We start from the raw sequence: 22973 nt of genomic DNA on the forward strand, positions 1-22973 counted from the left end.
TGAGCCTGCCGCAAGTGCAGACGAGCAGAGGACATTTTGATTTTTCTTCCTCACCATTATTTATTTTCAAGCTGGCAAGGTGCCACAGGCTGTCCCTTTGGAAGCAGGGTGCCCAAGCCCTGCTCCCACGGGCTCAGAGCTCGGGACCCTCATCCTGCAAAGCACCGGGTCAAACAGCGCTGCCTGTGAGGCAGGGCACGAAGCAGGGGACTGCTGCCCCCCGACCCAGTGCTGCGGGGGCAACGTGTGTGGCAAGTCCCTGTGGTGTGGGGTCAAAGAGGGAAACAGGGACACCAGTGAAGGGGCCGATAGGGGAAAAGGCCAAGGGAACATCAGAAAAAAGTAATCCACCAGTTTTACACCGTCCACCAGGACAACTGGTTTTGCAGGAGGAGCGAGCTGTCGCTCACCGCCTCTGGGTGGCCAGCACCCAGCTGGACGGGCTCTGCCTGTGCCCAGATGGGTTTCAAATGCATTCCAAATACTTCCAAACCCCAAGCCCTCCCTTTTCTGCTTACTCAAAGGAAGGTGAGCCACAAAGTCTCAGGACACCCAGGACAAGTCAGGCCCATCGGTGCCTCGCCACTCACGTGCCTTTTCCCCTGTCCCCGATGGGAAGCAGCAAATGCCTGATGCACAACACTCAGCCTCCCCAGCTGGAACCACCTGGCATCAGCAAGCACAAAAAAGCCACAGCCCTGCCGAGGGAGACAAACGAATCCCAACCATAAAACCTCACAAAATCAGCTCTGGACACCCCAGACTGGTGACCCAGAAGCTGCAGACTGGGCACCAGCACCAGCAGGGCCTTTCTGCCCCAGAACGGCCCGGGGAGGAGGCAGCACACCACTGCTTTGCCCAAATGCCCTTGTGACTCTGCCAAAGAACGGGTGTCACAGCCACCAGGGACTCTGCTGTCCCTGCTCCCACCCCCTGCATGACCCTCATCCCTCGCTGTGACGGGGATACCAGAACTCACACAGCTCTCTGGGAAGCACCTTCAAATCTCGGAGGAACAGTGCCAGACCAGGATGAGCACCAAGGATACTGACCCGACTCACTCCTGCTTCCTAGCTTCTCAGCAGCACGGCTAGATCCATATGGTTTTTAGTCGTGTTTGGCAACTCAGGGGCTCCCCGGCACTTGGCAAAGGATCACCCATAGAAGAGCCCCAGCTCCACCTCACTTTTCCAAAAGGACACTTTGTGCCACCTGTAAAAGATTTTGCCATCCTTTAAACCTGCCATAAAGCAGAACAAGTCAGTAATCACCTTTTAATTGCTTTAATTATGTGATTATAAAGACGAAGAACAAGCAGCGAAGCAGGTGCTGCCAGCCTTGCCTGCAGAGCCTGGTCCCACAGACTGTCCTCTATCACCAGCCTCGTTCCCCAAGGCCAGCATGAGCCAGGGTGGTGAGGTCCTGTGTGATGGAAGAAGGGACCCCCCACTGCCAAAATGCTGCCCCTGCAGCCCCCAGTGCAGCTCTGCCGGGAGGAGCAGGCCCCTGCCAGCAGGCCCCCTGCCTCAGCATTTCCATGTAGAACATCATCAGGACAGAGCCAGAGGCAGAAGCTCTTCAGGACACAGGTGGTCCTGCACAGTGTGCGGATGCTCATGGTCCATCCGCCCCGTGGCTCCAAAATTAGGAAGTTGTGAGGGAGCACTGCAGCAGAACGAGCACAAGGAGGCAGCAGGGGCTGCACGCTTGCTGTCAGAGCATCCAACCTGAACTTCAGCAGCTGCTAGCAGGCCGCTTAACACCTTTCTGCAAAACACAAACAGCACCAACAACTCGCTTCCCTGGCAGGGCAGAGGCCCGGCAGGACCGCAATGGAGAGGCAGCAGCCGCACGCTGCTGCCCATGGCACGGTTGGGCCCCTGGGAGCAGCAAGGCCAGGCTGCGGGTTGTTAGCTGTGCGGCGGGTTTTAGTTTTGAGATAAGGTCCAATATGCTGAGAAGTCCTTCCACACATGGCAAGGCTGCAGTGGGGTCACTGTCTGTACGTGGCTGGTTGGTCAGGACAGAGAAAGCTGCTCCCTCTTGCTGCCTGACCTCTGAGGATCCCCTGTAGGGAACCATCAGGGCTCGAGCCAGGGGCTCGTTTCACAGTAAATGTCAAATATCTGAGAGCGGATAGGGAAATGGAGCAAACAGGTTTGGTCCCTTAGAGAGTCCACTCTGCTCTCACAAAAAGGAGAGAGAAGAGGAAAAGCGCTGCCACTAAAAAGCTACTGAATTAAAAAAAATAAACAGCGGCAGATTTACAAAGACAGTTAATTCCAGAAAGCTTGGGCAAAACTTCAGTATATCATCTGCAGTTTCCATGCTCAAATATCCACGCTGACCCTTCAAGCCTGCCTTCAGAGCCCCTATGGAAGAAAGCTCCCAGCCTTTTCTTTCCTTCTCCAGAAGGAAAGCAGCCCTCATCCCTCAGAAGCCACGCGATAATTTTTCTCCCTTAATTGCTCCAACACTCACTGTCCTCAGTTAAAACCTGGGATCAATACCTTACCCCTGTGGGACCGGCTGCTGCCAAGCCCAGGGTGAGCTCCCGCACAGCCACGCAGCAGGGCCAGGCACACGGGGCTGCCCTCAGCCGGGACCCTCGGGGCACCGCTGCTGCTGGAAACCCCCAAAACGGAACCGCCGCACTGCCCAGAGCCACCCGGGGAAACGTGGTGTCCTCTGCGGGTGGTAAACAACGCGGGGGCTTCGGCTTCCCCTTGCTGGGCGCCAGCCGAAGTCCAGCCAGGAAATTGCTGGCTGTTCCTCTGCCTCGCTGGCACGAGGATGGGATGCACGCTCTGCTGCTGGCACGCGGCTCGGAGCGCGGGCGGTGAGCCGGCTGCACCCTGGGGGACGGCTGCCCGGTGCCGTGCCCCCGCCTGTCCCAGCCTGCTGGAAATGCCTGGCACGGCCACAGGGAGCAAGGCAGGGTCCTGGCCACACGACAGAGCCGGGGAGAGCCGTGTAGAGGGAACGTGGAGGCAGCCGCGGGGCTGCATCCCTGCCCACCCCAGCGGGAGGGGACAAACAGCACCGCAAACACCGACCCAGCAGCTGGGGCTGCATGCACTGCCCTTCTCCTTCCCCCCCGAGACTCCAGGACCAACATCGGTGGAACAGGGAGAGCAGCAGGAGAGTCCCAGGAACAGATGGATTGCTTACCCCACAGCCGCTCAGTGCTGTGCCCTGCTGGCTCGGTCTGCGCGCAGTTTTGCTGCACAGCCATGCTGATTATGAGTGCAAGACAAATTCCTCCCTCCAAGGACTGATGGGAGGCAATCCTGACCATAGAATCGCACCAGCAAAGGAGGTTCTTGCCATTGTAGCCTGCCTCATTCAGGGAATTTAAACTACACCAGGAAAACACATTCTTGCTAGCAGAGCCTCCATGCTCTTAAGAGGAGTTTGCTCACACAGCTGCATTAGCAACGCATTGCACTGCAGGAAGACAGCGTCTGCAGCAAGCTGTCTGCAGCCTGTGCCTGAAATTAAGCAGAAAGTACAAAGTGCACATAAGGATGAACCTTCTCGCACCGCACAGCTCAGCTGTGAAACTCACAGCCAGGGGATGCTGCAGAGGCCTGAGGTGTCTCTGCCCTCGGGAAGGAGCGAGGAGAGCTGCCCCAGCGCTGCTCCTGCCCAGCTCCAGGCAGGACCCAGATGCCAGGTCTCAGCCGTGCCGATGCCGGGCAAGGCGGTGCGAGGAGCAGTGGCACAAGGCACACACGTTGTGCGCTGCCTCCCTGTGCCTCCGCTGCACCGTGGGCAGGGTCGTGCCACTGCCCAATGCCCTGAGGCCAATGTGCCCCACTGCCGCACCCCCATGCCCCGCTCCCCCCATCTCTCAGCAGTGAGTCCCCTCCTCTGCAACAGCACCGAGGTGCCACACCTCGTGTCACCAGTGAACTTTGTCAGCTCGCTCCAACTCTGTGCACCCAGGTCATCAACAAAAGTACAAATGAACCAAAACTCGAGAAACTCTGCTAATAATCTCCTCCAGCTCAATATCCTATTTCCAAGCCCCCTTGCTCTTGACAACCATTTAACCAGGTTCTTTGCCATCGCGTAATCCTCTCATCGATCTCATCTTCTCCAGCTTAATGAGTAATTTCCCGGGTGGCAACATATTGAATACTTTGCAGCAACCCAGGGAGAAGAGCTACCATTTCCTTTGTCTGGAAACTCAGTCATTGCACAGATTACTCAGGTTACTCCGACAGCAGCAGAGGAGTTGAGTCCCTCAACCACCGGCTCCACTGCGGCCAAAGATCAGGGACCAGCAGCCACACTGACCGGGTCCTGCGGGCACAGAGCCGGTGGTGGGCACACAGCCAGCCCTGCCGTAGGGCCACGTGGTCCGCCTGGGCAAGCAGCCGCTCAAGCAGCACAGGGGAGCTTGGGGGGCTGATCAGAGGGGTAACAGCGTTCAGGCTTTGCCCCCTGCCTGGCATCACTGCTCGGGATTGCGTAACGTAACAGGCAGCGCAGGATCAGGCCCATTGGCACGCACGCCCCTCTGTAGCTGATGGTGTCTGAACATGCTGCAGGCTGATCTCCAGAAACCACCTACTTCTGCTCCGCTCAGAACAGCCCAGACTGGTACAGTTGCTGCGTTGGAAGTGCTGCTCTTCGCTGGCTTCAGTTTCCAAAACCAGCACCCCGCCTGGACGGCGCACCCACGCGCCGGGACCGCCAGCAGGAGGGGGCAGCGGCCCCCGCGCAGCGCCCGCGCACTCACCTTCATGGTGGGGGGGGCGGTGAGCGGGGGGGACAGCGGCCGGTCCGGGAGGGTCACATCCGAGCTGTTCAGCAGCTCCTGCTTCCTGCAAAACAGAATGAGAGCCGGTCAGCTCTCCCTGCACCCGAAGGTTTGGGAGGAAAGTGAGCAGCGGAGGCAGGAGATAAGGAAACGCAGGGGACATTTCTGTTAAACCAAGAGGCCCTAATGCTCTCTTTGCAAAATAATCTCACATCAGAGAAGAAAAAAAAGACAGCTGCACAAAAAGGTGATACAAAAGTTCTCTGCAGAGCCCCATGCCCTGCACGGGCTGGGCTGCTCACACACAGCCCCACATCTCGGCACACGGACCCACGGATGGGGGAGCGGGCGCTCAGCTCCGCGGTGCTGGCAGGAACCCACCAGGTTCCACCAGGCTGGGGCTTGGCGAGGGCCCGTTGACGGGACTGCCACACCAGAGGGGCACCAGGGCACAGGTGCTGCACTTTGGGGGGGGTCTCACAAGGACTTGAAACACTGGGAAAGGCAGGGGAGAAGCAGCTGTACCAAGATCCTGCCAAGAAATGCAGCCCAAAACTCTCTTCAGCCTTGATAAGGTGGACCCAAAGCCCTCCGCTGATTATTTGATAAAAATACACTGTGCCTTTTAAAAAAAAATCACTTCCCAGGCAGACAATCAAATCGTCACACGCAGTGGTAGTGCCAGATGCTACTCTGGGAGTCAGAAAATCTGAGATTTAATTTAGTTTCCTCTCATCCCTGCCAGGTTAGTCCTGCAGAAACTGGGCCAAAATGTCCAACTGTTTATCTCACAGTAACGAGGTTTGTTCCCATGGCAGCCCGCCCCGGGATGGCAGAGCGCGGCGCGTGGGGCGATGCTGTGTGGCGCCAGGCTCCAGTGCACACCAGGCCCCCCCAAAAAAGCAACGGGGTGCCTGCACCCAGCACCCGTACATCGGCAGAGCCTCTTGCACAAAAACTGCCCAGAGGCTGCTCTGCAGGAGCCGTGCTTCACTCCCAGTGAAGAGCTGGAGGGGCAGCCCCTGGCACAGCCATGCCCACCGGGGCACGGACAGGGCACCCCCGCACCCACAGGAGATCCTGCTGGGGGTGAGGGGTCTGAACAGCAGCTGCACTGCAGAAAGGGCACTTTTAACAAATCAGAACACTCTCACAGGTCGTTTGCAGGGTGCCACCAAATCACTCCCAGAGCAGACCTGGTTTTCTACCAGACCACTGAGGCAACAGCGAGTGCCAAGCCCTGCTGCCACTGCACGAGCACGGAGTGGCTGCCCAGATGCGTCCCTGCTAGTGAAAGAGACTGAGACAGAGCTTGACGAGCGCTGCTTTTTGCTCTTTCTGCCTGTATTTACAACTGCTTTTGCTAATAGACTTCTCCCAGTCTCGATGGACTTTAGCTCCATCTGTTAAGACACATACATGCACACACGCGCACACACAAACGTGCACACAGACAAGGGTTCAGCACCCAGCCTGTGCATGCAGGGGTGGCAGGAAGGACCACCTGCCTCCCCCCGGCCCAGCCCCGTGCATCGCCACCACCCGCAGCAGGCTTTGCCCCGGCCCTGCCAGCCCCTGGCCCCGCCAGCTGCCCCGCGCCTCCCTGCGCCTGGGTCACAGCCCACAGCCTTTTGCCCCCATCACAACATAAATTAAAAGCCCCCACTCCAAATCACCCCGTGCAAAAGAGAAGCAGAGGATGCAAGGGAGCGGGTGAAGGCCTGTCCCTTGCAAGGCGTCCGGGTGGAGAAAGGAGAGCCAAGGAGCTGGAGTTACGGTGGCTGCGAACAGAGAGAGGGAAGGCACTAACAGGACACAGATCAATAGTTCCCATTAGTTAACAACCAAGGAACAAGAAATAATGGACTTAAATTATAGCCAGGGACACGGCGGCTGGATATCAGGGGAAATTCAGGGCTCAGCTTCAAACCCCATAGCCCCGTCCCTGCAGGGGGTGGCACAGCCATGGACCATCACCGCGCAAGGCAGGGCGATGCTCGGCCATGCCGGGGCAGTACTGCAGCCCGGCCCGGCCACCAGCACACAGGGACAGGGCTAGCTGAGCCCTGGGGACCAGGGGACCAACCTTTGACACGTCTAATTAATTGCTGGTTGCAGTCCTCAGAGCTCTTCCAAGAGCACCAAGTACCAGTGGCTGTGCCTGGGCTCACCCCGCAGCCCCAGGTGGGATGCGCAGAGGCGAAGCCCCCCGCACGCTGCAGCACAGCAGGGGCCCTCCTGCCCGGGTGGCTGCTGCGAGATGAAGGCACAGCCCGTCCCCATCTCTGCTGTGCTGCACAGCCAGGTCTCATCTAGGCTGATGGAGATTGTTTTAAAAAGAAAATAACATTTTCCAGATTTGCAGTGCAAGAAATGAATCGAAATGCTGTAGGACTACATAGGGGCACCAGCAGGATTTATTCTCTGACCACCCGTATTGTCCATTGAGCTCCTTCCATGTCTCCTCTCCACAAACCCACCATGACTCCACTGCTGAAAAAAAACAACAGGATGACAGATTTTTACTATTTGCTCTTTGACTTTCTAGGGCACTACAGCACAGGCTGCTCTGGAGGCAACCACTCGTCTTTGCTCTCCTTCCTTTGAACCCTGTTCTCTGGCTGATTGCACCAATCTGTACAGTGGCCTCAAAGGCATAAAACATATCAGCCCTCACAAAGATTAAAGTTACGAGGATGCATACAAATAATTTGACTTGATCTGGGATTTGTAACAGGTTGCCATAGCATCACATTTTAAGTATTATAAAATCACTCACACAACTTAACAACATGTTCTTCTATCACATGTTGATGTCTTCTCTGGGGCCAAACTGCTGGAACTGCTATTGCACTTCCAGGGAGAGCAAAACAAACCCATTCACCAGCAGCCGCTTGTAATTAGCCCTGATGCACTGGAAATACATTATGTTAAATTGCAACCATGTCCCACGACTCACTCTGCTGTCAGCTACAGGGTCAAGGGCCATCAGCATAATTCGAGGAGATTACCCTCTGGGGATGACAAACGAATCATGAGGAAGATTAGCATGTCGTTATCTGTGCAGGGCACACCTGCACGTCCAAGCAACCCCCAGGAGCTCACATGAAGACTGCACCAGAGCGAGCGGGGGCTCGCCGCGGCCCCATCACAGCCGGCTGGGGGCTGGCAAAGGGCTCCGGTCCCAGCAGAGCCCCAGCTGCAGCATGGCTGGACCCTGCCGAGGGATGCCAGGCAGCACACCAGCACCCCGCAGCCACCCAGGATGCTCATCCCCCAGGGATCCCTGCAGAGCTGGAGACCACAGGGTGGCCGGGGGATGCTGGCAGTCCCCCTGTCCCTGGATGCTTCCTTGCAGCCAGGCACTGCGTGCCCCCAAGCCCAGAAGGGCCAGAAGCCCCCCAGCGCGGCCCGCTGCCACCCAGTTCTGCTCCAGGCCAGCACGAGAAAACATCTCCTGCCTGAGCCGCCTGCAGTCTGCAGCTGCAATTAGCAAACCGTGCGAGGATGGGGTGGGGAAGGACAAAGTAATATGATTATGAGCTGAAAGCCTGGGCTTGGCACGTCATGGCTGGAACAAACGGCCTCTGCAATCACTGCTGACCTGTCTCTCCCTTGCACAATGGGCACACGCACCCCGAGGATTGGTCCCGCAACACAAGGTCTTGGAGGCAGCACCCGATGGGGAGCGGGGGGCAGCGTGCACCTCGCCCCCGCCTGGCACCCCTGGGCACCGGCGTTAGCACAGGGTGGATGAGAGCATCCTCCGGAGCAGCACCTCCTGGACATTGCTCCTCTGAGCCAGGCAGGCACAAGCTGAAGGACAGCCTGGGTGCCCCGCGGAGGACAGCCTCCTGCAGGATGTGTCCCACCAGGGTGGCCCCGCGCCACTCGCTGCAGGGCGCACAGCGGGCAGGGCTTTGGCCGTGCCGCTCGCTCGCACCCTGCAAGGGCCGGGGCCAGCACCAGGCACGGCAGAGGCTTCCCGGAAAGCAATGCAGGCATGGCTTTAGTAATTTTATTTCTTCATTTTCCTCATTAGGCAAATTAAGAGAGAAGGCAAAAAGAAAAAAAAAGTAGAATCCTACATAGTTAGTAAATCTAATTAAGGAAATACCTTAATGCAGTTACACAGGCGCAACGGCAGGGATTCCTGACGAGGACGGGGAGATGAGCCCTGCCGGGCAGCACTGGCCCCCTCCAGCCAGGGGTGCCGAGGGGGAGCGGGGGGGGCCTTTTCTTTTCCCCTTGTTCTGAGTGCTTGTGTACGGGCGAGTTCCCGGAGCAGTGATGACAGGTGAAGTCTCTCTGATCTTCAGAGCACTCCCCTCGCAGCCCTAAACCACCTACAAATTCAGGTCATGAATTTTGCAAACCCTGCTGATGCTCTGAAATTCTGATAAAAACATCCTGTTCAGTGCCGAATCCTGCCTCGATGTGTTATGCTACCACTAAAACAGCCGCCCAGCAGGAGCCAAGCAGCCTGCGGTGCTGCGCTGTGAAGAGCTCTCTGGGAACCCAGCAGTCGGGAGGCCGGGCACAGAGCTCCACACGGCTCCACTGCTGGGAGCCCACAGCGCCTGTGAGGGAAGAGCCCAGGAGCTCCACACCCTGCATCTGTTTCATCAGCACCTAGTTAAAGATGTCTCCACCGCACAGGGCAGCCAGGCACCCCTGTGGTGATGCTCTCCACCTCTCTGTGCCCTCCTGCAGCACCCCGAAGCACCCCGGAGCACAGGCTGACCGCGGGGCTGGAGCCCCCGGCGTGGGGCTGGGGGACGCGAGCACCCTGCGAGGAGCAGCGGCCAAGCCAGGGCTGCGCGCACCCTGGCCCCACGCGGTGCTGGCCTCAGCGCGCACGTCTCCTCCCATCTTCTCACTCTGAAGTGTAATGAAAACTTGTAAATGCATCCTGCCGCTTTGTTCTGTTTGTCCGATTTACCAGACAGGTCCCACACTGACACGGTGCATTCGTACAAATGACACGTGGGCAGGGGAGATGTCGGCATGCTGACCCCGCGGTGTGCGCTCTGCCTTTTGATACGCTGTGTAAACTAAACGCTCGGAGCATCGCAGGTTACGTTTGTGCCTACGCTTAATTTTGCAGAAGAAACCTGGCGCAGGGAGACACAAATCTCCTGCAGCACAACCCCCTGCAACAAGTTCGGCTGTCTGGATGCTTTATCCTTGAGAAGGACAGCAAAGATGTCCTGTAAATTAACAGCCTCTATATTTGGAACCATCATTTTTTGTCCTTGATGGGCATCACCTTGCCAGCTGCTCCCTGCTTCCTTTATTTAATATTCAGTGCCCAGTGCCTGAAGTTTTCACAGGGGCCGGGCTCCTCTACTGCCTCTCATGCCCGCCCCAGCCCGATGCCCCGGCAGCACAGGTGCAGGCGCAGGCAGGCTCCTGCAGCCGGGGGGTGCCGGGCAGCTCCGGCCCCTGCCCCCTGTGCTGCACAGGAGCTGAGCCACCCGCACGGGCTGGGAACCCAGCACAGCGAACACGTGAGGTGGAGCTGCAGTCCTGGATGTGGAAACTCCCCAGCATTTCAGCAGTACCTAACGGCTGGGTTCCCACCTTAGGTTTGAGCCTCCCCTTCAGTGGGTCGCAGAGGAGACACGGGGGAGCTCAGCACCCTCCAGCACAAGGCCTGACTCTGCCCCAGGTCCAGCCCCCAAGATGCTGGGGAGCTCCTGGCCTTGCCTGGAGCTGTGGACCTCAGTCGCCTGCTCACAAGTCACCAAAAAAGAAAAAAAAAAAAGTTTTTTTTTGCAACAGCAGCAAGGGCAATTCACTCAGATGTCACTCCTGGAAATCTTCAGCAAGAGCTTAAGTGTGGCCCTGCAGCCCAACTGCACCACGCTCCACCCGTAGCCAGTGACCTGGCGGGGTCCCCGCTGTGTCACTGCTCCCTGGGAGGTGACAGCCTCGGGCATGGCCCTTGTGGGGCTGCCTGGCCCCAGCTGCCACCGCAGGCACTCCCACCGCGTGTGCACAGCTCTGCAAAGCTGCAGGTGCTCCGGGGCTTACAGCAGGTGCAGGCAGAGCCCCTGCAGTGCAACGCTTTCCCCAGTCACCTGATTTACCTTGGCTGTGTCCTGGGCTAAGACTGGCCCTGACCTGAAACATTACTTTCTCGCACTGAAGTCTGAGAGTCAGCAAAGAAAGAGAACAGCAGTTTCTGGTCCAGATTTCTTGCAATGAATTATGTATTTGTAAATTGCCAGCCCGCATCTGCGTGCACACAGAGGCTTCCCGACTGCACAGCTCACACAAGCAGGAACCAAAGCCCTGCTAAGAGCAAGGTGACATTTAACTGCAAATGAGTTTAACTTTAATTACTCCTCTGCAGCAAGAATAAATATTGTTGAGAGTGGTTCAGGGCGTCCCGCGCTGGTGCGGGTGCTGCCGTTGTGCTTGTTTCAGTAGGTGCCGGCACGCTCCGCGCAGCCGCCCGTCCTGCTCTGCGCTAAGGGAGAAGAGCGACCTCCTGCCTGCAGCTGGATGGAATCTGGATCCTTTCCAACCCGCCAAGGACTTCCCAATTTGTCTCGTTAGGAAAGTAACGCTTGATATGCAAATAATGGCGGAAAGAGATTTTTATCGCTTACAAATTTTGTTCTCTGATCTCACTTCCAGGAGCAGAGGAAGCAGTGATTTCCAGCAGCAGTTGGATAAATGAGCCAAGGGACTCGTGGACTTTTTAAGACCAGAAGGATTGTCTGATCTGATTCCTGAAAACACACAAGCCAAGGAACCTTGGGCAGCCATTTCTGAGCTGATTCAATAATTTGCAAATTAAACAGAACAGCTCCCAGAAACCAGAGCCTCCCACCGCGTGCAGAACCAGCTCCGAACAGCGGAGGGACACTGCTTCCCCCCGGCCGTCTGTGCCACGGGCGCACGGGGGACAGGAGTGCTTCTGAAGGTGGGGAGAGGCCAAAAACATGTGAGCTGCTGTCTTTGTGAACCCAAGCACTGCTCCCACCCAAAAAATACGGGAATTTAAAAATTGACTTCACCAGTGCAAAGATTCCATTCCAAATGGCTTCAGAGGAGGGAGTACCTACGAGCATCCCTTGCTGAACCAGACAGTGAACTGACAACTGTGGTAGAAGCCCTTGCCTTATTTCTGTTTGCCTCTAACACAGCTGGGACCAGCAAAGCAGCAGCAGGGTGCACCCTGGCCTGAGGCTCCCAGCCCGCCAGCTTTGCCCAGCGGGAGGGAGCCACCGCGGCACCACCTCGAGGGAAGGGGAGCAGCGACGGGACCTGGTCGGGTACGAGTGCCCTGAGCTGAGACTTCTGGAGCAGGGCTGGCGTCAGGAGCAGCCCCATGCCCGGCGGGAGCTGCAGCCCCGCGCACACCAGCTGTTGGTGCACATTGCTCATTCGCTTCAGCTCGAGCGAGCAGGGCAGGCATGGAGAGATTGATTGCCTGGGAAGGCGTGCGGAGGGAACAAGGTAAGCATCACCCCGCTCCTGCACGGGGAGCTCGCTGAAGTCAATTTGTTGTGCTGCACTTTGCTGGGTTGCTAATAAGAAAGGGACATGGGCCACCAGGGACTCTGCAGCTGCCACTGATCCTGCCAGACTTGCATATGGCTCATGTAAAGCAAAATTCAATTGCAAACACAGAACAAAGACTGAATGTAGGAGGAAAAAAAAGAAAATAAGAGCAGGTGGAGGAACAGAGTCCCTTTTGACTATACCGCTAACAGTCCCTTCCTTTTCCCTCAGATTATGTCACTTTGATGGTCCTGGCAGCTTGCATAAGATGAAGCAGTCACCGTAAAGCACTGCTTGAATTCTCACAATCACTCCCGTGAAGGCTCCTCAGTCCACAGCAGACAGGAAAAAAAAACTCCTCAGGGTCTCGTTCTCCCCTTAAGATGTCTATATGACTCTCACTGTCCTGAATAAACCCCACAGCAAGAACTACACTGGGAGGGTTTCTGCTCAATGTGATGGTGGGGAAAGAAAAAAAAAAAAAAAATCAGGCTCCCACATTACAGGCCAAATTCTGTGAGAGTTCAGAGCCAGATTTTTTTCTCAGCCTTCAAGTGTCATGCTGAGCTCATTCACAGAAATCTGGTACCTGGTGGAACAGAGTCTCTTTGGGAAAAGCCTTCTCTGTATGACTGGTAAAGCACTACCTCCTTTTCCTGACATATTTTGAGGTGAATGCAGGAACCACCAATGAGTTCCAGCAGAGACAGCCTTCAGAGGAGCAGTTCAGGACCCAGGTCCCTCCAGACCCCCGCTCGGGGACACGCATCCCTGCCACAGGAGCTGGCATTGCCTCTGCCTGCAGAGAGCACAGCAAACACCCCTCAGTGCCTCACCACTGTGGAGGCGATGGGTTTGCTCCTCGTGCAAACGGCCCCGCTGCAGCCAGCAGGGCCCTGCTGCCTGCGGGGGGCCAGGGGCCAGGCGGTGCTGGGCTGGGCACTGCTTGCCTCGCAGGGTGCCCATGGCCCGCGCACCCGGTGCACAGGCAGGGAAAAGCAGGAGAAGGGGCTCCAGAGCGTGGCAGCCCTGCAGCCCTGCTCCATGGCCAGGGCCTTCCACTGGTGACAGGCCAGTGCTGGGGAGGGCATGGGGACCCCGAGCCCACCAGCCCCTCCAAGACAGACAGTGAAGGCCCTTGGCCACCTGAGCCAAAATCCAGGAGGTGACCCTGGGAACTGGAATCCAGCACCCGAGGGGCGGTTGGGCTGCTCACAGGGTTCAAATCCCATGATCCTGGCCCAGACTGACTCCGATATCCCTGCCACAGCCAGCGCAGATGCCCACGGGACTCAGCTGAGCTCAGCGGAGCCCCTGTAAGCACGCTTTTCCAACTGCCCCACTACAGCACGGGGCTTCAGCACCTCGCAGGGCAGCCAGGGGCCCCCACAGGGGCAGGGACAGAGAGGATGGGAGGGGGAGGACGGGGACTACACCTGCTCCATGGCTCAGTTCTGGTGAGCACCCTCCTGGGCTGCTCATTCAGAACCACCAAAACCAGCGGGTTGTTTATTTCCATCCACTCAGCTTTGATGGGCTACCTAAAGCCCCAGAAACGGAGAAGAAAACATCCTTGAGCAGCAGCAACAACACAAGCTACGCAGAAAGCCCACCCACAAAAGCATCACTGAAATCCTGCTCCCAAGTGCACCTGTTGTACGAGGCAAAGCAACTACAGCAGCAGCACCAAAACACGGGGTGGCCCCTGGGACCCAAAACTTAGGGGTGGGACAGGGGGCACAACCAGGGCTTCTTGTTATGGGCTGTGTAGTTTATAATGAAGGCTCCAAATAATCAATTCTTCGTTTGTATCATTTTGTTATAAAATCACAACTTGAAAAAAATAAACAAAGAGAAGGAAGCCATCAATCTGCACCAATGCCCATGTTGTCTCCATCCCAAATCAGAAGTATGTATGCCACTGAGATTTGGATGCATATTTCGTACTATTTTTAACAACAAAGTTGCCAGAGCAGCACAGTCCTGGAGGAGAGAGAAGTCCCTGACTGAGAACGCACAGAATAAATCAGAGCACGGTAAACCTTTGAAGCAAAGAGCAACTCACACTAATAAGTGGGGGGAGAAAGCAGGAGCCATGCAGAGCAGATGCCAGCTAACACAATATTGCAAACAGGCTATTTCCTCCAAACACAAAGTTGAACATAAAGTACAATCCGCGGCTTAGTCAATGAAAGATGAAACCATTTGTCAGCTGTTCCTCAGCGAAGAGACAAAGCTGTTGAGCTGAGTTAAAGCAGTCCTGCGAACACCACGATCCCCGACAGAAAGCGCTCTGCCCTGCTCTGGAGCAGCCCCGGGGCCGGCGGTCGGGGTTACCCGGAGCGGTGGCGGCAGCAGCAGGAGCCCGGCAGCGGCTCGGGGAGCGCCGCGAGCAGGCTGCGCTCAGGCTGCGCTCAGGCTGCGCTCAGGCTGCGGACCCCCCGTGCCCGCCGGCTCCGGGGGAACCCTGCGGGTGCTCCCCCAGCCCTGTCCCAGGAACGGCACCGAGAAGGGCACAACCGACGGCGGCGCCGGCTCGCCCGGAGCCCTCTCCCCAGCGCCGGCCCCGCGCCAGCGAGCGGCGAGGGCAGAGCGCTCCTCAGCGCCGAGCCGGGGCCGTACCTTTTCTCCTTGTTCTGCCTCCTGGACTTGTGCAGCAGCCCGATCAGCACCACGGCCGCGCGGATCCCGGCCCGCCTGGAGTGCATCCTGCCGGCCGCCCGGGACATCGCCGCCCGCCGCCCGGCCCCGCCGCGGCACCTGCGGGACGGCGGCGCGCCCGCGCCTCCCCGCGCCTCCCCGTGCCCGTGCCCGCGCCCCCCCGTGCCCGCGCCTCCCCGCGCCTCGCCGTGCCCGCGCCTCCCCGCGCGCTCCCCGCCCGCCGCGCCGCCCCCAGCGCCGGGCACGGCTGCGGGCGGCCGCTGCCCGCTTTTCCCCTTTTCTCCCCTTTTCCCTTTTTTTTCCCCCCTTTTCCCCGTTTCCCCCGCCCTGCCCGAGGCCACCCGCACGGGACGCGCCCGAGGCAGCGGGGCGGGGACGCGCCCCGGAGCTGCCCCGAGGGACGGCGCTCGGGGATCGCTGCCGGGAGCGGGGAGCAGCGGCGGGCGGGAGCTGCTGGCCCGGGGCTGTAACGGCACAAATCAGGGTGTAACGGCACAGCTCGGCATGGAATGGCACAGCTCAGGATGTAACGGCACAGCTCAGGATGCATTCTGCTGCTGCCCAGGTTTTGCTGAGAACAGCCCGTGCGGTACCCGCACCGCGGGGTCCTCAGGGGGACGGGGTTACGTTACAGCCCCCTAAAATCTGAGTTGTGCGAAGGATTTTTTCCTGCCTTACACACTTTTCCTTCTGCCTTTTGCAGACATTATTTAGCCTTTCCCCTATGGGACAGCTCCAGCCGTGCTCGTGCCGGGGATGAAGGTCCCTGTGCTGCAGAGCTGCTCAGAGCCAGGGCTGGGAGCGGTGCGACAGAGCACGAGCCCTCCAGCTGGGCTCTTACGTGGGGGAGCCGGCACACCACTTCTTCCAGGCAACACACACATATTTTTTTTATTAAGTAAACTGCCGATGATCTACTTCACAAGCTCAGCACCTTTCCCTGGAAGTCTCTGTCGCCATGGCGATGAAGCAGCCGGGTCTCTCTGCCCTCCTCCCCTTCACCTCCCGCCTCACCTTCCTCCTTGCTAGCAGGATTTTCACGGGAATTAGATTCAGGACCCGCTACAGCATTCTGAACGTGTTCCTTGTTAGAGGGATGAAAACGCAGCCCATGCTTTAGGCATATAGGGCATGAGAACACGGACACAAAACTCCAGTCCTCCACAGGACCGAAATATCAGCACCTGCCCAAAACCCACCCGTGCTCTGCATCTCTGCAGCCAGCCTCAGAGAAGCCGTAATAATCCTATTGCACATCTGGCCAAGCCCATGAAATCGTTCCTCTGGGTCTGTTCAGCCCGGCCTTAAAGCAGGGAGAGCACAAACCTCCCGGCACCAGGGAGACCCAGACCCCCGGAGAGGAGCCCAGCAAATTGTCCCCAGCACAGGTCAGCACTTCTGCGGGGCCCCGCCACGCGCAGGCTCAGCATCCGATGGCCACCTCGACCAGGACACGGAGCACGAGCTGCCTGCAAACCCGCTCAGATGGGCAGTCAATTATTAACAGCACGTGGGGCTCTCCTGGAAGAGCCCCTGACAAATGTGTTTGCTCGGCAGCAAACAGCTCGCGAAGGCCATGGAGCACATCTGCCACTCTCACTGCTTCCTCCTGCCTGCCACCTCCCTGCCGCCGTGCTCGAGGTGATCAATACCACCTTAGCTCTGGCCTTTTCTGTCTAAATATTTCTGCACAATTTCTAATCAATGTGTTCGTTAAATTCAACAAAAATCCCAACGCCTTCAATGCCATTTCTTTATGCGCTCCACTCTAAGTCAGATAAAAAGGACGTGGAACAATATTTCTGTCAGCACGCCACATCACATCAACCCCAGAACAACCTGGCTGCAGCACAGTCACAGCCACCCCACCTGTATTCATCTACACAGCACGCAGCTCTGCAAAGCGCTGAGATTTAAACTTATAGCTAAGATTAATATTTGAATATTTTAACAGATCTTGTGTGGGTCCCTGGGAAGTCTGGGGCAGCAGAACGGCCTCTCCAGCAGCAGCTGAAGACGCAGCGATTTCACCAGGCACAGAGCTGCCCACTTTCCCAAAATGAAAAATCCAACCAGTTCTCAAAGCACCCTGGAACGCCTCCTTGGGACAGCATCAGATGATGCCAAACCATGTGCAGTGGGTGAGATGTGAGAGGATAGGAGGAAAAGGTACATTGAACCAGGATGCTACCTTCATTCTCACTGAAAGAGCACTTAACTCACACTGCAAAGCCTTTTAATCAAGTTTTTGTTGGACCAACAAATCCCTTTGCTCTTGCAGAAAATATCTGTCTGCTTCCTTTCAAGCAGAATCATCAGTCTGACAAATTTCTGAGACATAGAGGAAAAAAAAAAAAAGAAAATATAACCCGTTTCCCGTGCCAAATTATATCAATTCTGCCGCACCTCATTAGCTTTCATTTAATGGAGGGGGAGGGGTTTTAATTTTAAACCTTTCGCCTCTCGCATTAAACAAGCAGCTTCAAATTTCATTGAGTCTCTCTCTGTCTCTGGAGACATCTTCCACTGTCTCTCTTCCCCATTTCCAGACAAGTTAAGTATTAATCTTCTCTTGTTTTATGCTGAAGTGCCTTTGTATTGATTTTTAAAGATGTTCAATTCTCTCATATTTGGAAATAGAGAATGACTTTGAGTAGACACACTTAGCCATATTTTCTTCTTCACCCAAATACTGCAAATGAGTCTTCATTGTAATCAATTTCTTCTGGACTTTGTTTGCACCTGACCTGTAATTTATAGGAAAAGGGCAGGATAATTAATGGCAAGGGGCTAGACGGGGCTGCCTGGGGCAGAGGCTCGGGCAGGGAGGCAGCAGCTCACATCAAGCAGCTCACACCACAGCTTTGGTGGTGCCGGGGACTCGCGCTCCCTCGCACAGCAGCAGCTGGGGTGGAGACCCTGGAACCCCCCTTGCTGCCCTGCTACCCCAGGCAAAACAAGCTGCCAGTTAAAAGGTTAGGAAAGGTTAAACATTCTATTTCCAACCAGTTCTACCCTAAGAGCAGCAAAGGACCGGATCAGGAAGCAGGAGGTGCCACAAAGCCCCTTCCCCTGTGCCCGCAGCACAGAACTCAGCTCCAGCCAGGGCAGCCCCCGCGCCAGGAGGTGAAGGCACCCCCCAGCCAGTGGATTTATTTCCCAGAACAGCTTCTTTTACAAGGCTGAGTGAGCAATGCCACAGTAAGCATCTTTAGGATGTGTCCTTGTGACCACAGCCAGGGGCAAAACATTAGCAAGAAAACAGTGGCAGCACAGGCTCCTGACAGGAGCCAGGCAGCGAGGGAGCTGGGCACAGCCCCTGGGCTCCAATTCACCTCCAGCTCCATTCCCCAGGCGGACTTCCAGTCACCCCCCCGGGCAGCACACAGCACTTCACCCCCACGGCGCCTGGGACACGTGTCCTTGGCGGTGATGGCCAGGGAAGGGAGACTGATGCGCTCGGTGCTGCTCAGCCACGTGGACAGTGCAGGTAAACGGGGACCGGGGAACTTCCCCCAAGAACATCGCTTGTCCCTGGGTGGCTGTGGAGCAGCCCTGTATGTCCTACGTTCTGCTGTCTGATAAAAGGCTTCAGGGCAGATTAGAGCAGGATGGCAGGGAAGCCTTCCTTCCCATCACACCTGGCAGGTTGAAATGGCACATTATGCACCCACAGAATGGTTTCTGCTTGGCAAATGGGGGAGCAGTGGCAGGACGGGCACGGTGAGCCACGAGCACGGTGAGCTGCATGGCACGGGAGCCCCGGGGCACCCTGACCTGGGAGCAGAGCCAAGTCTGCCGCTGCCTCCAGAGCAGGAGCGTAGGCTCCTGCAGCGTCCGGGTGTGCTGCGTGTCCTCAGTTCATCCTTTACTCTTTTTAAGAGAGGATCCTATCAGTTGGCCCCGATGCTCCTTCAGCCAGAGCCGCAGCACGGGGCAAGTGCTCTGCCTGCATCCAGCGGGAGGCAGAAGCACTGCCTGCAGCTGGGGGCTCTGTGGGGCTGGGGGGACTCCGGACACCTCTGCTTTATGTGCTGATGCAGAGAGCATCACCCCCCTGAGGGTTTGGGACACCCAGGCAGGGCCAGCACCCAGAGAATACCCTCCAGATGGTGTCTACACCACGATGAAGATATCTTATAAAACGGGACGCTGCAGCTTGAGAGCCTTAGACTGGAAATTAGGAAAAGCAGGGAGGTTGCTTCAGCCCTGGAGCAGCCCTCAGGAGGCTGCCGGCTCCCACCCATGGAGCCCCCGGCCCCAGGTGGATGGAGCCGCGGCCGAGCTGACCTGGTGCTGGAGCTCGGGGACGCCGCCCAGCCCCAGCGGCCGCTCTGGGCTCCCCTCAGCCTTTGTCCTTCCTGTGAGCGTTCAATGTTACCTCGACAGCGACTAAATAACCTCTGAGTTAAGCAGCTGCCACTGTTTTATGAAGAAATAAATCTCTCTCTAATATTGCCCTGACGTTTTTGCTTCAGAGAAAACAGTTTTGCAGCTAACTACAAAACTGAATCCCAAGGGGCTGGAGAGAACTCATTTCAGGCTGGAACAATTACACGCCGTGATTAATAAATCACCTGGGTGGCCGGATCATTTATGCAACGCTTGGCATTTTATTCTGGACACTTTGCTAAGAAAGAACGATCTGAAAATACCAGACTGCGACAAGATCAAGCCTTCATTCCCAGTATCACAGAACCTCCCCCTGAATACATTATATGATTAATATTATTGAAAGGCTGTGCATTTACAAAATAGCTTTGGCTTTTGTGTTAATTCTTCAGTGAGATGGAATTGCCCAGGCTGCCCAGAGCCGCCCATCGACCTCCCCCAGCTGCTGACGAGCACATTTCCAGCGGGGGACGCCGGCCAGAGCCCCGGCACCCGCGGCCAGCCCAGCCCGGTGACTCAGGGCTTCTGCAGCCAGGCCCTTGGCCAGGCGCTGCCCGCCAGGCGATGCAGGACGCAGCCCACGAGCCCTCTGCGCCTCCCCTGCTGAGGGATTTACGGCCGCCTCACTCACAGGGCAGCACCATAAATACAGGAGATACACCAAGCAGCGGTGGTGCCGCAGGAGGGATGGGGGCCCGGGCCCGAGCCCTCCCCAGCAATCCCCGCTGCCACACAGCTGCTACCCCTCAACGCTTCATTTCACATCACGGTGTCAGAGCCTTCCCTTCCTCAAATGCAAAGCACAGCCTCTGCAAGCAAAGCCCTCAGCGTCCCGGCCGGACCCTGCAAACACCCCCCCTGCCCAGAGCCCCCCGGCCAGCCCTGCCCCGGAGCACGGCCACGCACCCGGGGTGCCGGTGAGGCTGGGGGCCAGGCACTGCCCCTGCCCTGCCCGCACCACGGAGAGGGACAAAAGGAGAGCACCAGCAGCGCAGACCGAAAGACAGGAATAGTATCAATCTTCTGCAGAAGGGGCAGTCACATTCCTATTTTCCTGGGGTAGGAAGAAAAGATTTTGGAGCTTGCAAACTAGGGAGAAGGTGATTATAGCATTTCCAAATGTGCTGCAGAAAGAGGATAAGAGTGCGTGCAGGTTTAAGAGAAGTATCATGAGAAACAGAGCTTTAGATTATGTTACATCCAGCCCTAAGTAATCTGATTAGAGATTTATTTTATGGCTTCAGTTAGAAAGACATAGGGAAAATACCAAGAAAACAGGAGGCAGATATATGTGTTTTTCCCTTCAGATGAAGCATCCCTATGCATCCAGAGCTGACAAATCCCCAGAGCAACCGTTCAGGCACTGACATATGCATCGAGAGCAGTAAAAGGTGACTTTGGGAAAGCTTAATTACTTTTCAAATTACAGCTGGATACAGAAAACCCACCAATTAGACAAGAAAACTTCCAACCTGTTTTTGTTCTGGGTACAGTCCCTGCCATTCTGACGCTCAATACCCTCTTCAAAAACCAGACACGCATTGTTACACGAGGATCAAGGTCATCGAAGATCAAGACTCTTGCTGCTGCAGTCTTAGGCTGGCTGGAGCATCTCGCATAGATCCCGGGGCTGTAAAAGCACAGCCCCAGGATCTGCGAAGCAGCCCACGGGACTGGGGCAGCCGGACAGCATTGCACGGGGCACTGCGCGGCTCTTCCCACGATTTCCCACCACCGAAGAAAAGATTTGCCCCAGCCCCCGGAGCAGGCACAGGTGAGACGCGGCCCTGGCGAAGGCAAGGGGCTCCCCTTTGGCACGTGCCAGCTGACGGAGCCCAGGGCCGTGGTGCAGCCTGCGTGTGAGTGTGACCAGCACCCACCCAGCCCCCCGGGGGTCCTGGGCACGCGGCGCTCGCAGCAGCCTGCACCGGAGATCGAGGCACCGCCACCTGCGAGCCACCACTGAGCCCTGGAGCTGCGGGCGGCTCGGGGCAATGCCTGCACCACCACACACCTGGGTCGGCATGCACCAGGAGCACCAAAACGCTGCCAAGTCTGCACAGCTCCTCGGCTCCAAGGGGGGGCTGCTGTGCCCAGCTGAGAGCCCTCTCCGAATGGACAGGTTCAATAAAAGCAGAAAGCACAACTCAGTTGTTTTCTTGACGCAAGGTCACCTGGTTAAAAGCAAGCAAACAAAGCTGTGAGGGGGGGACCGCAGCCTCCGTGCCCTCCACTGCCCGCCGGTGAAAGGCAGCCCAGGCAGCCAGTGAAGACAAGGCGGCCTCGGCATTTCAGCACATGCAGTACAAGCGAGCGTTTGCCCAGCCCAGAGCAGGGGACAGCCCGTGGCACCAGCAGCAGCCCCGGCCCGAGGGACCGAGATGCCAGCCGGCCCCCCAGTTCCACAGCTCCTGCACCAGGACACCAGGGTGACGGGGAAACCAAACGCACCCGCCCGGCTGCAGGGGCAGCCCAGCACCCCCCCGCTACACGCACACGCCTTGACCTTTTGCCTGACTTCAGCTGAGCGGCACCCACGGTGTTTCATCTCCCCAGCGCAATTATCAGCCTTCCCAGGAAATAAACAGGGAAAGCAATCAAAGCTGCAATGAAAGAACAAAAATTCATTACAAACGAACGACCTCTCATCTCGCAGGGAAGCCACAGCCCGGTCAGATATCGGTACCCATTAAAAATAGAACAGGACCGCATGAGAGCAGCGGCGGTGTTTGAAGATCAACACAACTTCAGATAAGCTGTGCGTAAGTGCTAGGAAGCAGGCAGGAGGCGAGATGGGCAGATAGCGACGCTGCTGCACACCCGCACCTGTTCGGTGGTTGCAGAGGCTGGGAGAGAAGAGACCTCAGAGGGAAAAGAGATCGCAAAAGACCTAAAACCAAAGTGGGGATTAGAAGGACCCAGAGCTGGCAGCGCTTTGCCCACACACCTCTGCATGCAAGCCACAGTGTCTCTAGATGTGGTGTACTTCTTTCAGTGCATCTCATGAGACCGCTCTCTGTATTGCACCTTCCTAACTCCTCAGATCAGGCATCAGTTAAATAAATACAACTACAGTAATAATAATAATAATAATTAATGATAATAATAATAAAGAGCCATAGCGATGGCCAGCCCCAGAGGACTGCAACACCTGCATTTCCCTGTCCTGACCCCCTGCACGGGCCGGCCAGCCCTCGGCAGTGCCTGCCTGTCCCACAGCCCTGCAGCAGCGGCCCATGGAGGTGGGCAGAGCAGCGCGGGGGTGAGCCGAGTACCATGAAGGTGGGCGCTGCTCCCGGCTGGGCACGGTGTTCCCATGCTGGCAGACACCCAAACTCACGCACAGCCCCTGTGTGCCCTGCGGAGGAGAGTCAAGAAGCAATTTAAGCTTCAGCAAGACAGGAAATGGCACTTGATTAACCACGGGTGCAAATTGGTCCTTTCTGGGAACCCAGACGTTCAGCCCTCCTGGAAGCGCGGCTTTGTCTTTGTGTCTGCTCCACACAGAGCCGGGCAAGTCACTCGCTGGTGCGTTACTCAAGGCAATTAGCTGTTTGCTGCTGCCTGCAAACAGATCCCAGCAAATCATGTAGCCATTTCCACGCGGCCAGAGCAGGCACAGAGGAGCGGCAGCTGA

The 22973-nt window shown here is 57.0% G+C and overlaps 1 protein-coding gene across 15 annotated transcripts in view; it reads right to left on the reverse strand.

Moving 5' to 3' along the window:
• RAP1GAP2 (RAP1 GTPase activating protein 2) overlaps nt 1-22973 on the reverse strand; it is a 74840-nt gene that overhangs the window by 22312 nt on the left and 29555 nt on the right. For 9 of the 15 annotated variants that reach the window (XM_072026034.1, XM_072026035.1, XM_027471918.3 and 6 more), the window contains one exon: nt 4748-4832. The exons of 4 other annotated variants lie outside the window; for them this stretch is intronic. In XM_072026034.1, coding sequence (XP_071882135.1) covers nt 4748-4832 — 85 coding nt within the window. Of the gene's footprint in view, nt 1-4747; nt 4833-14905; nt 15087-22973 lie in introns of those variants that run through there. 2 more of the 15 variants (XM_072026036.1, XM_027471922.3) reach the window with 1 other exon arrangement.

This window comes from Anas platyrhynchos, chromosome 20, assembly GCF_047663525.1.
Source record: "Anas platyrhynchos isolate ZD024472 breed Pekin duck chromosome 20, IASCAAS_PekinDuck_T2T, whole genome shotgun sequence".
NCBI classification, from domain to species: Eukaryota; Metazoa; Chordata; class Aves; order Anseriformes; family Anatidae; genus Anas; species Anas platyrhynchos.